This window comes from Crocodylus porosus, unplaced genomic scaffold, assembly GCF_001723895.1.
Source record: "Crocodylus porosus isolate Cpor-Errol unplaced genomic scaffold, CroPor_comp1, whole genome shotgun sequence".
Lineage (NCBI taxonomy): Eukaryota > Metazoa > Chordata > Crocodylia > Crocodylidae > Crocodylus > Crocodylus porosus.
Window position 1 is genome coordinate 180,960,812 of NW_017728906.1, and position 15,473 is coordinate 180,976,284.

Below are 15,473 nucleotides of genomic sequence, written 5' to 3' on the forward strand. Positions count from 1 at the left end.
GGGAGGGGTGGTAGCAGGAGGGGGCCATGGCCCCTGGGCGCTGGCTTGGGGGGTGCCAGCTAGGCCCTTCAAAGTACTTGTAGTGTGACACGACTTTAAGAATTGCTATGAGAAGGATGAAGGTGGGGGAGGGGTGGGACACAAATGCAAGCATTGGCTGCTGGGCGCCAGAGCCCCATGGTATACCACTGATTTATACTCAAGTCTTTTCCTGGGGGCTTAGCTGCTTCTGGCATTGACATATATGGGGGCTTTGCTATTGTTGCCAATGTACACTACATCTAGCACTTATTCAGCAGTTTGTGTGATCTCTAGTCCAGGTGGTCTCCCCCCCTCCAACCTCCATATTTTTCTAAATAAAACAAATTTAGTATGTGCAGGAAATATTAGCAATGTGCTTTTCATTTTTGTTTCCCAGTTGAAAAAGAGTTAAAACCAAACTGCTCTGTATTGGCTTCACAGAGTTCTTGCTTCTATCTTCAACACTTGAACACTTTTCACATTGCAAACCTAAAAGGAAAAAGGTGAACCCAGCTGACAGCTCATGCATTGTATAATGTAATGGTCACAGAAGAGTGGGCACTCATTTTTTTTACAGCTAAGGCACACATGAAACTTCTCATTTTCAACAGGGATAAATATAAGATGCTGTCATCACCCACAGTGGGTTTCGAAAATAAGGATAGATTTGGATGTGTGTGTTACACAAAAAATAAGGGATTGATTTGGGGCTACATTTCTAGTCAGTGTCATGGCAGAGCTTTAAAAGGAGACCAGAAAAAGCTATTTCATCTTCTTGTCTTGAAAGTTCCACTAGTAGCAGATAAGAAATGGTGTCATTACAGAGTGGAAAAGCTTGCTCAGCCAGGCATAAGGGCAACAGGGCTCAGAGTAAAATAGTGCTTCCCAGATATGCTTCAGAAGCTTGTAGTGCCTTCTACATATTTTCCTGCTCTTGAATGGAAATTGATGCGATTGTTTCTCTTATTTTTCTATGAAGGTCAAAATATGCCGAATACCTTTACTGTTGACCAGCCACTCGCTACATATTGCCTGTCTTTCCTTTTCATCTTGATGAGTGGACCTTTTTAAAGGCTTTGTTTTTGTTGATGTTAGGGTTTTGAGCCTTTGTTAGCTTTTTGTCAGGTTGATAAGAGCTTTTGGTCAAAAGTTGTCATAAAAGCTCCCCTCCTCTGCCCCCCTCCAAATCTGTATTTTGATGGTAAAGGCAGACCAAGAAGGATCACAGGCCCACTGGTTATTTGTCACAATGGGCTGTGAGCTAGGATACTCTGTTACTAATCAGTCTCCAAGAAAGGAGCACAAAAAAAGAAGACCTGTTTAGACAACTTAGGCAACTCAACTATTTTGCTATGTAGTTGGACCACAGACGTTGTAACTGAACATCAATAGCTATTCTAGCGATTGTTCTTGGTTCAGGGCTATTAAGTACGTCTTTTAGGTGCCATCTTTGTCCCCCCAATTACTACATAAACTTGGGGATTCATTTCTGTGTCTGCAGAAATCAACATTCTTGCACTGGAACAAGCTTATAGCAGGCAGAGAGAATAAGCTTAGGAAGGGTATACAAAATAGCCTAAAGCAAACTATCCTACTATAACAAAACACTGCTCATTTCCACTCATCGCTGACATTGTTTTGTTCCGAAAGAAGGAAGTAATTAAGAAGGAAAATGTCTTTCATCTTCAGAAGAGTTACAGTGATGGTCATAAAAGGGTGAGAGTGGATTACACTTTGATAGAAGTTCTGCTAAGATATGGATTTTCAATATGTGCTCTTCTCCATGTCAGCAAAAACAGGTCATTACAGCTTTCTGTGACATTCATAACTAATTTAAAGGAGGTCCTGATATAATATGCTATTTAAGCAATAGTTCAAATGTGTCTGTGGCAAGCTCTTTTTATTTCCAGAATGGTTTTTTTGACTTATTATGTTTCAAAGTCATGTACCCTTATCAATATGTATTTCATAAAGCAAGGATTGAAGGTTATTAAAAATCTATATCAAATTATCAAGATGTACAAGATAGGCTATAATCGTACACTTGAGATCTTTCATGATTATATTCTTTGGTCAGAAAAGATAAATATTCTTTCAAAAAATGATTTTTCTCATACAAACTATCTTAAATATGAGACAGACTAAGTGAGATTTTCAGTATAACACAAGCAAATCAAGAGATACCTCTGTGCCTGAATGCCTAAGGGGCACTGGTGACACCTCAAAGCCAGCTGAGCATGTCAGAGGTCCAAAAAATATTTAATGCTTCTATATGTTTGGAATCTCATTTGGTGGCTTCCTTATAACACATCTCCTTTTCGCGACTATGAAAAAAGAGAAAGATGCATCTCAGCATCTTATTTTCAGTGCAAATTCTTTTTGTAATGTTGTTAGGTACAGCCGTCACATTTCTTGTTCTGGTCTTTGATGCAGTTTTACCTTATCTAAATATAAGTCACAAATGCCAAGGATATATCAGCATATGCTTGAAATCCTTTGATTTGGCTGGTCAGGTGGCCCAGATGTAGCACTGTTAATTGATATTTTCTCCTTGAAAACAACATGTGAAGCCATTGATTGTGCCTGTCAGAATATAAAATATTAGTGGCACTCTATCCTGAATAAATATAATTCAGCAGCTGACAGGACATAAGATAAAAGTCAATAAAAAGAGAATTATTTATTAAAAAGATCTAATGTTACAAGAACAGTACACAGGAACTATTATATTACTGTGTCTTCCACATAATATATATTATATATAGTATATATACAGATTGTATACAATATATCTAACATTTTGAGATGGGCTGCAACAGTACCTTTGTTTTGGTCTGCAAACAAGGTTTATTTCTGATTATATTATTCCCCAAACAGCTCTTGTGACATCATACAAAAATACAGTCTCTTCAGTGACATTAGACTGCACTGTTACAATCTCATCCACAGAATAGGAAAGAGCTCTCTATTGCACCTAAAAATAATATGTCATGATAAGGAAACGTTGTCTTCTACGAAGTAACAAATATGTAATACATAGGTACTTAAACATTTAAAACATGTTTATTAATATATTTAAGATGCAAAATACAGATTCTGTTCATGTTGAATATAAAACATACCCCCTTTGTTTCTTGCAATACAACTATATAACTTGAAGGTGTGTTCCATATTTCTACCTATATCTTGATACTATAGATCTAGATATAACTAGAATCAGCTATATCTTTTTATCTCTGTCAGTATTTTATACTTTTTTTTATCAAGCATAGCCATTTACTATATTCAGAAAACTGTTTGACCAGAATGCCTGACTGAAACCTTTTTGAATACACCTGATGGAACTGCATTGGCAAGCAATTCCCTAAAAAGATAGGTAGAGGGAATTACACTTAACTAATTTAAAAAAAATGGACATTTTGCCTTCTGGTTCATCACTATGTTCTTGCTGATTTTTCTCCCTTAAAAATGACTTTGCTCATGCAAGCTCTCTCTCAATGGAAATGCTTCTGTTTTGCAAGCCATAGCAGGCAGTTGCTTTGTTTCAACTTGCTCTAGCAGCAATGGCAATGAAGCCAATTTTGCATTGCATGCATTCTATTCCCTTTCCCTTTCTTTTACCATAAACTGCTATTCCAAAGTGGTTCTAGAAAGTCCTTTTCTGCCTTTTATCTCACAACATTGAGTGCTCAGCTAACCATCTTATCATTGTTCTTCTAGCAACCTTGTGACTATTTCAAATCTGGTTTTTGGGAATGAGCTGCATACATTCTTTATAATTCTCAGCAGGTTACAAAGAATATAATTCAAACTGCTTTGGAAAAAAATATTTTTGGAAAATGTTATAAAAACCCATTCTTCATCCAGATTTGCATATGGTTTGAACACCCGATCTGTTATGATACTTTCCTAGGTATTACTTTTAAAGTTGCTAAGAAATGGCGTATTTGGAGTGTGTTAGGAAGCGAACATAGTATAGACAACCCAGCACTGACTCAGCTAGAAAATCTCTGCTACCAAGATTTTCCTGGTAAACTTACTGAGCACAATACATTTGTTCTCCCCAATAAGATACTGTTCTTTCTGGGCACGTTCTCTACATATATGTTAGTAGAGTCCCCTTCCCTATGTATCGTACACACTATACTCACACACATGCACATACCCCTCCATATCCCCATAGGCACCAGGGTCATTTTAGCTTAGGTGCCACTATGAGGAAAAGCCTTTAGCCCTACCATGGGTACTCTCCCCAGATGACTACAGAATGGAAAGTGATTGGTACAGTAGAAAGTTGTCTCGGGCTAAAGCTGACAACATAGTCTTCATAGGCAAATCTCTATCTGATCAGCTAGTAACTGAACAAACTGGAATGATGCTCAGTAGTATTTATCCAAATGTTGTTTCAGATGCAACAGTCTCCAAAACATACACTTACCAAACTCTGTATGATTGAATGACTACATTCCATCAAATATGTTCTTGCCATAATATGCATCTGTATATCATTTAGCCTTTATACCAAATATAGAAAGTACAGTACCATACAAAAATGGATTTCAAAAATAAGATCTAAGACTGACAGCTGGTCAGAAAAAAAGCATATTTATCTCCTTGTATTCCTTTTAGTTGTTCATTAACAACCAATATGCGTTATGATTAAATGCCTAAGGTGGTTTCATTGCCAGATGCATTGTTAATAAATGAAGATTAACTTTTACTATTAAAAATAAACATCTGCTTCTTTTGTTGTTTGACGAAAAACAATAGCACTTGTCTTCTAAGTTTGTTTAATCATTTTCAGTTTACCTTGCAGTAAAATAAATGGCTTATTTTGCTCTTTCTCTGTGAGTACTTTCAAGGTATTGGATTGACATTTTTTTTCTCATTTAATATGTATTCATACTTTTTACATAAAATATTTCCTTTACTTCTGCAGTGGGCCATATACCAACTGAACTATTTTTCTTCTCTCTTAAATGACCTGTCAACATGAGCAGCCAGCCTGAGGGGAAGCAAGAAAAGCATTAGATTTAACGTCTTTATCAAACGTTGTTCTTTTAAAAAAAAAGAAAGAAAAAATTCTTAACAAAATTCTTAACAAAACAGATGTACTGTACGAGACACCACTGTCTAAACAACTCATGGTACACAACTGGGGTCACCAAAGATAAACATATTAAAAAAGTAGGATACATTTGGCGGAAATAGCAATTGCTTACAAAAATTAATTACATACAATCTGCATATTTTGTTGGGCCAGTAAAGGTCCCCTCACCAAACAGAGGACTTGACTTTTACAAAAACTGAAGAGAAAAACCTGATGAATTATTTGACCATTTTTTCCAACACTCCTCTAAGTGCACTATGTGTATTTGTATTTCTATGGGTCTTTAAGCATTAGCTTAGGGTTCCAGCTTCTCCAAGGACATAAAGCTCCATCCATTGGTGTCTTCAAGCTAAAGCAAACAAACAATGACAACAAAAAGATTCTGCAGTCTTCACCATGAGGTTGAAGGAACCATCAGTGCCAAGAGCAACGTTACAGATGATGAGGATGTTGAGAAAATGTGTAAGGTGGATTGAGAGCTCGTGACTTTTCCCCCTGCAATGCAAAAAAGAAAATCAAATAAGGAACAAATGGGGAGAACCTTTCTTAATATACATAGGTTCTTAAGGGGCCCTATACAAAGGCATTAGGAATTAGGACTGCCTACACATGTACTAACTTTCTGACAGTTAAGCTAGCTTAACTTTTTTAAATCAACTCAATTGTCACAGTGTGCACACATATATAGAGTTGACTTAAATGCGGCACAAAGTAATGCACCTCCGAGGTGTATTATGTTGAGTCAAATTACTTGAGTCAACTTAGCTCACAAGATACATGCCACTAAATGGAGGAGCTGCATGTGTGTATGCTCCTGTGTGGCTTAAGTTGACTACTTAAGTTGCCTTATTTTAAGTTAACTTAGTATATAATGTATGCACCCTAGGTGCCTAAGAATGGGATCAACAAAACACTGCACACCACTTTGTTTAAACAAGGCAGTAGGCAACTCTGATAAGAAGGGAGGAGCTTATGCTCTAGCTCTACAAGAGCTCTGGCCTTTAGGGAGTTTCCTCTCCACTTTGGATTCACAGCTATGAATCCACAGCCTGGAATTGGATGCCTAAATCGTTTCTTTCTTACCAACTATGGCCATAGGAGAAAGTGATCTTTTACCTAATAACCCACTAGTTAGGACAGGCACTCAGTGTGTAAGAGATTTGGTTCAATTCCCTCTTCTGCCTGAGTAGATAGGAATCTTAACCTTTTACCTCTGAGGACAGTAGCCTAACCACCAGGCTATATGGTATTCCTAGGTGAGTGTTCCTAGTCTCTCCTGTTGGAGGTTTCGGTCCACACTGAAGAGTCTAATTAAATTTACAATATAAGAGAATGACCCTCCTGTAACCAGGGAGCCAGCAAACAGGGGCTGCCAACAGGAGCAGTTTCCAGGCAGTTGCTAGAGGCCAGTTTGTGGGCAGGAGTACATGCCCTCTGTAAGAGTGCACCAGTGTTCATGCAAGGCGGCCACGCAGAAGGACCCAGGTCAAAGACTTCACTGGGGAGAAAGGAGGACACTTTGCTCTACAATAATTGTGAGTACATGGCGGACTGTCACGGCCCTGACCTGGATGGTGCTGCCTGCCCAGGGCTCCTCTCTGGCCTCCACCCAGACGGAGCCCACGGTGGGGTTGGAGTCACCTTCCCCCCCTTTCTGTGGGGGCTGCCTGGTGGGGCTTTGGCAGCCTGGTAGGAAGGGGGCAGCAGGACTTCCCTTCCCTGTCCCACATGTGCCCACCTTCAGACCTTGGAGGAGCAGGTGAAGGAGCTCCAGGCTGAGGTCAGCAGGCTGCAGGGGATTAGGGTGGCCAAGGACAAAAGTGATGGGTCCTTTCATTCTCTGCAGGGTCAGGAACCTAGAGGTGAAGCCACCGAAGAGGCACCCACTGCAGAGGTATGGCAGACAGTCACCTCCAGAGCCAGGGCTACTCATGCTACCTCAGTGTCAGCTCCCCAGGTACAGCTGGGAAACAGGTACGAGGCCCTGGCAGCCATGGAAGAGGAGGTAGAAGAGGATACCTCCAAGGGAACTGATGCCACTCCAAGCACAGCGCAGGCCAAGAGCTACTGAAATACCAAGAGGAAGAGATGCCAGGTCCTCATCATCGCCAATTCCATCCTGAAAGGAGCAGTGGGGTACACCTGTCGCTCTGACCCCATGGCACATGAGGTTTGTTGCCTGCCTGGAGCTCGGATTCAGGATGTCATGGAGATGATCCCAGACCTCATCTGACCCTCTGATCCTTACCCCATGGTCCTTATCCATGTGGGAATGAATGACACAGTCAGGGGAAACCCAGACCACATCATGAGAGACTCTAGGGGCAAAGCTCAAGGAGACAGGGGCACAGGTGTTTTTTTCTTCTATCCTTCCAGTGAGCAGACATGGATAGCACCACAAGACGTGCATCAATGAGGTCAACCAGCGGCTTCAGAGCTCATGTTACCAGGCGGGTCTTGGGTTCTTGGACCATGACCTGCATTTCCACACAGAGGACATGCTCGGGTGAGATGGGCTTCATCTCTCCCAAAAAAGGTAAATGTGTTTTTTCTTCCAGAAAACTTTAAACTAGGTTTGCTGGGGGACAGGGATACAGAGGAACACGAGAACACTTCACCATCAAGCCAGGTGACGCACACAGGTAGTACCCAGGTAAGTGACAGGGGCCAGGGCAGGCTTAGGAACAAGGGGGCATCATGGGCATCTACAGGAGGCTTCAAATGCTTCTACAGAAATGCTTGCAGCATGGCAAATAAGCAGGAGGAACTTGCCCTCCTACTAGCTAGCAAAATTCCAGACCTAGTGGGGCTCATGGAAACCTAGTGGGATTCTACCCACAACTGGGCAGTGGACATTGAGGGATACAGGCTGTACAGGCAAGACAGAGCATGGAAAAGAGGGGGGTGTGGTGTAGCTCTATACATCAAAGAGCAATACACATTGTCAATGATCAGGATGGGGTCAGAGGAGGGGCAAAATGAGGCGCTCTGGGTAAGAATGCAAGGGGGTTGTGGGAAAAGGGATTTGATAGTTGGCATCTACTACAGACCACCTCACCAGGAGGATGAGCTGGAGCTGGAATTCTCAGGTCAGCTCACGGAGGTTGTAAAGTCAAGGGATGTGGGTGTCATGGGTGACCTAAACTACCCAGACATCTGCTGGGAGGAGCAGTCAGCCAGGTCCAACTGCTCATGTAGGTTCCTAGCTGGGATACAGGACCTAGACCTAACCCAAGAGGTGCAAAGTCCCACCAAGGGAAACGCCTTGCTGAACTTGGTCCTTGCCAAAGGTGATGACCTGGTGAGGGGTCTGCGAGTACTCGACCACCTGGGCAACAGTAATCATCGCCTGCTGGAATTTACTATCCAGCACAGGGTGGTGAAAGCAAGCAGCAAGGCAGAGGTCCTCAACTTCAGGAATGCCAACTTCTGTAAGCTAAGAAGGTTAGTAGGAAAGGCATTGGGGTCTCAGAGCTTCAATGAGATGGGAGTCTAAGAAGGGTGGTTGTTCCTCAAGGAGAAGATTCTCCAAGCTCAAAGGGAGTCAATCCTGATGTACACCAAGGGGAGCAGAAGTGCTAAGAAGACCCCATAGCTTGGCAAAGCTTTCCAGGAATGCCTGAGGGCAAGAAAGGAGGCGTACAAACAGCGGAAGCAAAGGGCTATCACCAAGAAAGATTACATCTCCATTGTTCGGGACTGCAGGAAGGCTGTTAGGAAGACCAACGCAGAGATGGAGCTAGGGCTAGTGACCAGAATTATGGATAATAAAACGTCCTTTTTCAAATACATAGGAAGTAAGAAGAAGGCACCAGGTAACGTGGGGCCCCTACAGGATAGGCTTGGCAATCTGGTGATTGCAGCAAATGAAAAAGCTGGCCTCTTTAAGAAATTCTTTGCCTCCATATTCCTGAGCAGGGAGCAGGATATTTCACCCACTCGAATTGCAGATGGAGTCAGGGGAGGCATCACCATGCCTAGGGTCAGGGACGACCTAGTTAGGGAACTTCTGAAGTGGCTGGACGTGTTTAAATCAGTAGGTCCAGATGCCCTTCACTCCAGGGTGCTGAGGGAATTGGCAGGGGTCATAGCGGGGCCCCTGGCATGGCTTTATGAGCACTCGTGGGGCTCCAGCCAAGTACCAGAGGATTGGATAAGGGCCAATGTGGTCCCCATTTGCAAGAAGTGGAGAAAGGATGACTCTGGCAGTTATAGGCCAGTCACTCTTACCTTGGTCCTTGGGAAGACCTTTGAGAAAATTATCAAAGAGCACATCTCCAAGGGACCAGCAGGGGAGGTATTGCTCAGGGGCACCCAACATGGGTTCACTGAGGGCAGATCCTGCCTAACTAACCTGGTTTCTTTATATGATCAGGTCACAAAGTCAGGTCACAAGGGTGTCGGGGTGGATGTCATCTTCCTGGACTTTAAGGAGGCCTTTGATGCGGTTTCCTACCACATTCTCTTAAAAAAACTTGGTGACTGTAGCATTGATGCCTACACAGTCAGATGGGTGGCAAATTGGCTAGATGGTCACACCCAGAGAGTGGTGGTAGACGGGTCGGTTTCGAGCTGGAGGGATGTGGGCAGTGGAGTCCCCCAGGTCTCGGTCCTGGAGCCTATACTGTTCAACATCTTTATCAGTGATCTGGATGTGGGTGTGGAAAGCATGCTGTCCAAATTCTCTAACAACACCAAGTTGTGGGGTGAGGTGGGCACGCTGGAGTGGAGGGACTGAATCCAGCTAGGTCTAGACAGGTTACAGAGGTGGGTGGATGAGAATAGGATGGAATTCAACACAGGCAAGTGCAAGGTATTGCATTTAGGGAGAAGGAACCAGCAACACACCTATAGGCTGGGGAACAGCTTTCTTGTCAACACGGTGGTAGAAAGGGATCTTGGAGTCATTGTTGACTCCAGGATGAACATGAGCTGCCAATGCGAGGAAGTGGTCAGTAAGGCTAACCACACCTTGCCATGCATCAACAGATGCATCACAAGCAGGTCCAGGGAGGTGATCCTTCTCCTCTATTCAGCTTTGGTCAGGCCACAGTTGGAGTACTGCATCCAGTTCTGGGCGCTGCACTTCAAGAGGGATGTGGCTAGCATTGAGAGGGTCCAGAGGAGGGCCACTCGCATGTTCAAGGGACAGTAGGGCAGGCCCTATGAAGAGAGGCTAAAGGGCCTGAACTTATTCAGCTTCCACAAGAGAAGGCTGAGAGGGGATCTGGTGGTCATTTACAAACTCATGAGAGGGGACCAGTGGGAATTGAGGGAGGCTCTGTTGCCCCAGGCACCTCCTGGGGTTACTAGGAGGAAAGGGGCCACAAATCGTTAGAGAGAAGGTTCAGGCTAGACATCAGGAGACATTACTTTACAGTTAAGACTGCCAGGCTCTAGAATCGACTCGCAAGGGAGGTGGTGCTCTCTCCTACCTTGGGCATCTTCAAGAGGAGGCTGGACAGATATTTAGCTGGGTTGATATGATCCCAGTATTCGTTTCTGCCTGGGGCAGGGGGGTCAGACCTGGTGATCTGTTTAGGTCCCTTCTGCCCCTAAGTACTATGATACTATGACCCTCTAGGCCTTGATTAAGGCACTGTTATACTTACATCAAGATCCTTCTTTACCTACTAGGCCACGAAGGGTTTAGCCTTTGTTCATCCCAGAAGTACATGGCTAGCTTTGGAGACCAACCCTATTCCACCCCAGGGGGCACAAAGTTCTCCAGTTCTTTCCAGGGGTAGTCCAGGGGTAGCATTTCCAGTGTGACACCAATTTCATTCCATTATGTTAAGATCCATCTTGATTTGGACAGATAGGAGCAGAGACTTTTATCGGAACCACCGTATCTAAGTAAGAGACAGCACTATTAACTCTAGTGTTGTAGCTGTCCAAATCAAGATGAATTTTAACAAAATGGAATGGAGTAGGTATAACACTGGAAATGCACTGGGCTCCTCATTGAAAGAATTGGAGAACTATAAGCTATTAGGGGGCTGCATCATTTCTATAAGGGCAGGAGTCACAGATTAAGTTAACGCACTTCTCTTCCTTAGCGAGGGCCAACAAAATGAAATAATGTCAAAACATTAAAAAATTGGAGGTATTTGAAAGTGAGACTTTCCAGGATTGCAAGCCCTATTTGTTCACTGAAATGATACTATCAACTGATTTTTCTTGTCTCAGGGTGCAGATATATGAAATGATTACAATGGAGTAATTCATTGTAAATTTTATTCTGTAGTACATTAGCTCAGTAGTAAGGATTGGGCCTACAACCAGCTCTCTCAAGCAAGTTGCCCACAATGGAAATTGTGCTATTATGGTGTGTGCCCACGAGGTGACAGGGAGGCAGTTACACAGAGCAGAGGGCTATCCTGGGACAAAGCTGATTAGGGGACTGGCTACATGACTATTACAGCGGTGTAATTTAAGAGTAAATGGGCATTGTCTTTTTGCTGTCACAAAAATATTTATGACAGTCAAAGTCTAAGCAAACAAACATCTATGTCCTTTGTCATGTTACAAATGCCCCAAATTTGTGTCTGTGACAAGGGTGGTATGATTTTGTGCTTTGATCTTGCAGCTTACGTCTGTTTGCTTTAAGGCGAGAGCGTGTGGGCAGGCCAGATCTGCCAAAACTCTCCAGATGCCTTGGGCAGGCATTCACGGGGCTTCAGGGTCCAGACCTTGTGCATCCTGGGATCCCCCATTCCCAGAGCATCCAGGATTGGACCTGTGAAGCCCTGGGAGCGCCTCCCTGGGTTCTTCCCTTTGGCATTCCCTAGATGTGTGTCAATACATGGGTGTCACCCTGAGGCTTGGACTGCCAAACAGATGATTACCAGTCTCAGCTCTGGGGCTGCATTGGAGCTAGCTGTTTACAGACATACCATGGAGTTTCCCCGGGATGTGTCTTGGCAAGCAGGGAGCATTTCCCACTGTCCCATATGATAGATGAACAGGAAAATGGGTAATGTGTGTTTTAGTCAATGAAGCTGATCTGTTTATATTTGCTTAGTTACCCTGTACTTTTTGAGAGGTAACTTTGTGCTGGAGGGCGTGCATCTACTCTGCTTTTACTATGGAATGAAGTGAATTTACTCTGTAGTAGGTGTGGTATATGTCCATACTCTCAGTCATCCCAAGAAGTCCCTCACCTCTTCACAATATCGCTGCATGCACCAACACACTTTTCCTCTGTTACGACCTTTAATCTTTAATCATTTCTTAATATGCAGCTTTTTTATTCTGCTCCAGGTAATCCTATCCCTTCCTCACATCATCAGTTGTATAGCATTTATGTTGCCTCAGAGAATGCAGGAAGTTCCCAGGATGATAGGTCTGCTTGGTATTTAGTCTCAAGGCACAGTGTGGTGCAATATATCTGGCCAACATCATTCTCCAACTGAGATCTCTCCCTTGACACTATTTACTTAGAATCATAAGACTGTTAACTTCATGTCAGGCAGCCCCCGGTGTAATAATATTTAAAGAGTATTTTAATTACAACTGAGACTGATTTAAATTTCTTTGCAAATGCAATATCTCTGCTTAGCCAAGATGTAAAAAATAATTAACTTTCCATTTCACTAGAAATCCTGGAAGTAAATAATCTCTTTAGCTCATTTGAAATGTATGCAGGTTATAAATGTATTAATCAAATTTATAGTTATATAATGTAAGGAGAAAACAATACAGTATATCATGTAGTTGGTAGGCAGACACTTTGAATACCATCGTAACATGGCTATTGGTTGGTGTGGTGAGTGTCGACAAAACAGACACTTCCATTCTCTATGCTTGAGAGAAGGTGTTTTTTTCTCCAAGAATAACTCTTTCTCTTACGCTGGTGTCTAAAAAGGTGAGTGTTAGGGAGACAATGTGAATGAGATGTAGCTAAGAATCAAACTTCAATATGTTATATTGATATAAATGTACTAGAGTTAGCTTGGATGTATACTAATGTAATTGAGAGCATAATTTGGTCATTGGGTATTTTGGCATGTAATGCAGCTTTTGTAAAAATCTAGAGACAGTAGCTCTACCAACTATTATGTTCTATCCAGGTTCTTACACCGTGTGCATTTTTGTAATCTGTTTCTAGAAATGCATTAAGCAAGATAGCTAATATCTGTCATATTTTTTTCTTAGTTTTTTCACAGAGGGAGACGTCTGCAGCATAATGCTTTGGCATTTTAAACAATGTGAGATATGTATACATATACACACATATGTATGTATGTATGTGCATGTGTGTGTGTGTGTGTTTTCTTTATGTTTGTATTAAATTAAGCATGGTCAAAGAAATTGGCTCTCCCCTGGTTGTAAAAGATAGTGGGTTCTGTTGTGACCCTTAGTTCTTGTAGGAGTTCTTCCCACAGACTTTGGCTGGTGCTGTATAAAACTCCATGTCTAGCAAAGACATGCTTGACCTTTACTGTAAAAGGCTCATTTCGTGCCACAGAAATAATATTGTCAAGTATATACTTCTTCATGGAACCTTATACACATATCTTGGACAAGAGCCATCAAATAACTTTAAGCTAGGTGTTAATGCCTTAAACTTGAGTAAAAAGTCTATAGAAACCAGTGTAGGGACCAGAGGAGAATTCTGCTGTGCTTACAGTTGCCTGTGTTTCTGAGAAGTTGGATTTATATTAGTTGGAGTTTCCTAAAAAATGGAAGCTACATATGCAGGTATATTGCATTGTTGCAGTCTAGCTGAAAACTAATGAAGGCATGAATAATTGAGGCCAGGTTACTATTCGTGTGTAGTGGGGAGGCATGGGGATGGATTTGGTGATACTGTTATAGGATAACCTAGTCAGTAAAGAGTACATGAATACTCGTAAATGATGGATTGAATTAACTAACCAGGTGTGTGTGTCTACTACCTTCAACAAAAGCAAATGGCACTCTGACTACCAAATCTTCTAAAAGTTTTTCTCTGTCCACAAGCATCACTGCTTTTCTCCTTGAGTTCAGTTTCAAACAGTTGTTCTCTGTTCATGGCCTGATTTCATCCAAACATTAGATCATCTTAATGCTAGTGATGTGATTCTGTTTGGTAAAGGGCAGATGGATGTGTGTCATAAACGTGTTGCTGGAGCCACACTAATTAAAGCACTGCAGTGTATTATGTATCAGCATCCACATGATTCAAAATGGTGGTGGGGGCACTTGAACTACAGCTCATTCAATGAGTACAGGCACACTGATATATGAGATGTGGAAGCTGGCTAGAGCACAGTAACTACCACATTCCAGCAGACTTAATTGAGTCTGCTCTGACATGCTCTAATTACTAGGGGTGTGCGACACGGGCAGTATTCAATTTGGATTCAGATTCGGCCCGACTCGGGAAATAGTGATTTGATTCGCTGATTTGGATCATTGTCTCAATTTAATTATGTTGAATCTGAAACTGAAAGTTCGATTCTGATTTGGAGAATCAGCAATTAGGCCATAGACATTATATGTTTTTCTACATACCTTGAGATACCAGGTGCAGCTCATGAATACTGAGATGGTGGGATGGATGGGGCATCCTACAGGAGCACAGGGAACCCCCCGCATGTTCAGTGGTGGACCTGGAAGTGAGCCAGAAGTACCCCCACTTCTGCAGTCCCGTGGGATGCTCCATCTGCCTCATCATCTCAGTGTTCACAAGCTGCACCTGGTACCTTGAGATATGAAGAAAAAACATATAAAGCTGTGTCTATGGCCGAATCATCAAATCTCTCTGAAAATCTCCAAATCAATTCAGAGGCTTCTGTTTAGATTCGGAGAGGTTAATGGGTCTCCTGATTCGATTCAAATTTGGGGATTTGGCTGCTGAATCATGCCAAATCTCCTCGGAATCAAATCAGTGACTGAAGCTTTGCACTACCCTACTAATTACGGCACATCAGAGCAGCCTTGCAGCACATCTACTTAAGGAAAGTATAATTTTTTTATCACTAATTTTTAGATTCATCTCTCCAGCTAAACTCATACCATTTTAGGCCATTAACTTGTATCCTCACTATCTCACTCAGCTGTGGCTATAGTGTCCATATTGTTGACAGTATCAAATACTACTGAAAGGTCCAGGAGGATAAAAATGAATGTCTGCTTATGAACAGGAGGAGATCATTCGGTTTTGACCTGAATCTAAATTGTGCTAGACTATCAACTTCATAGATAGACTTGTAGTTGGCCTTTGACTAGGTCCTCTGTGAGCTTGCTTAGGAATGGGAGATTTAGCACTGGTTGTTAGTTAGCTAAAGGCAATCATAGAATCACAGAATCAATAAGTAGGAATGGACCTAGACAGATCATCTAGTCCGACCCCCTG

General features: G+C 42.4%; 1 protein-coding gene across 2 annotated transcripts in view; it reads right to left on the bottom strand.

The window, feature by feature from the left end:
• Window positions 1-2,676: 2,676 nt before the first annotated feature.
• Window positions 2,677-15,473, bottom strand: part of CNTN5 (contactin 5) — a 983,906-nt gene continuing 971,109 nt past the window's right edge. For both annotated transcript variants that reach the window (XM_019530289.1, XM_019530290.1), the window contains exon 25: window positions 2,677-5,626. In XM_019530289.1, the coding sequence (XP_019385834.1) occupies window positions 5,523-5,626 (104 nt within the window). In that variant the 3' untranslated portion in view covers window positions 2,677-5,522. The remainder of the gene's footprint in view (window positions 5,627-15,473) is intronic.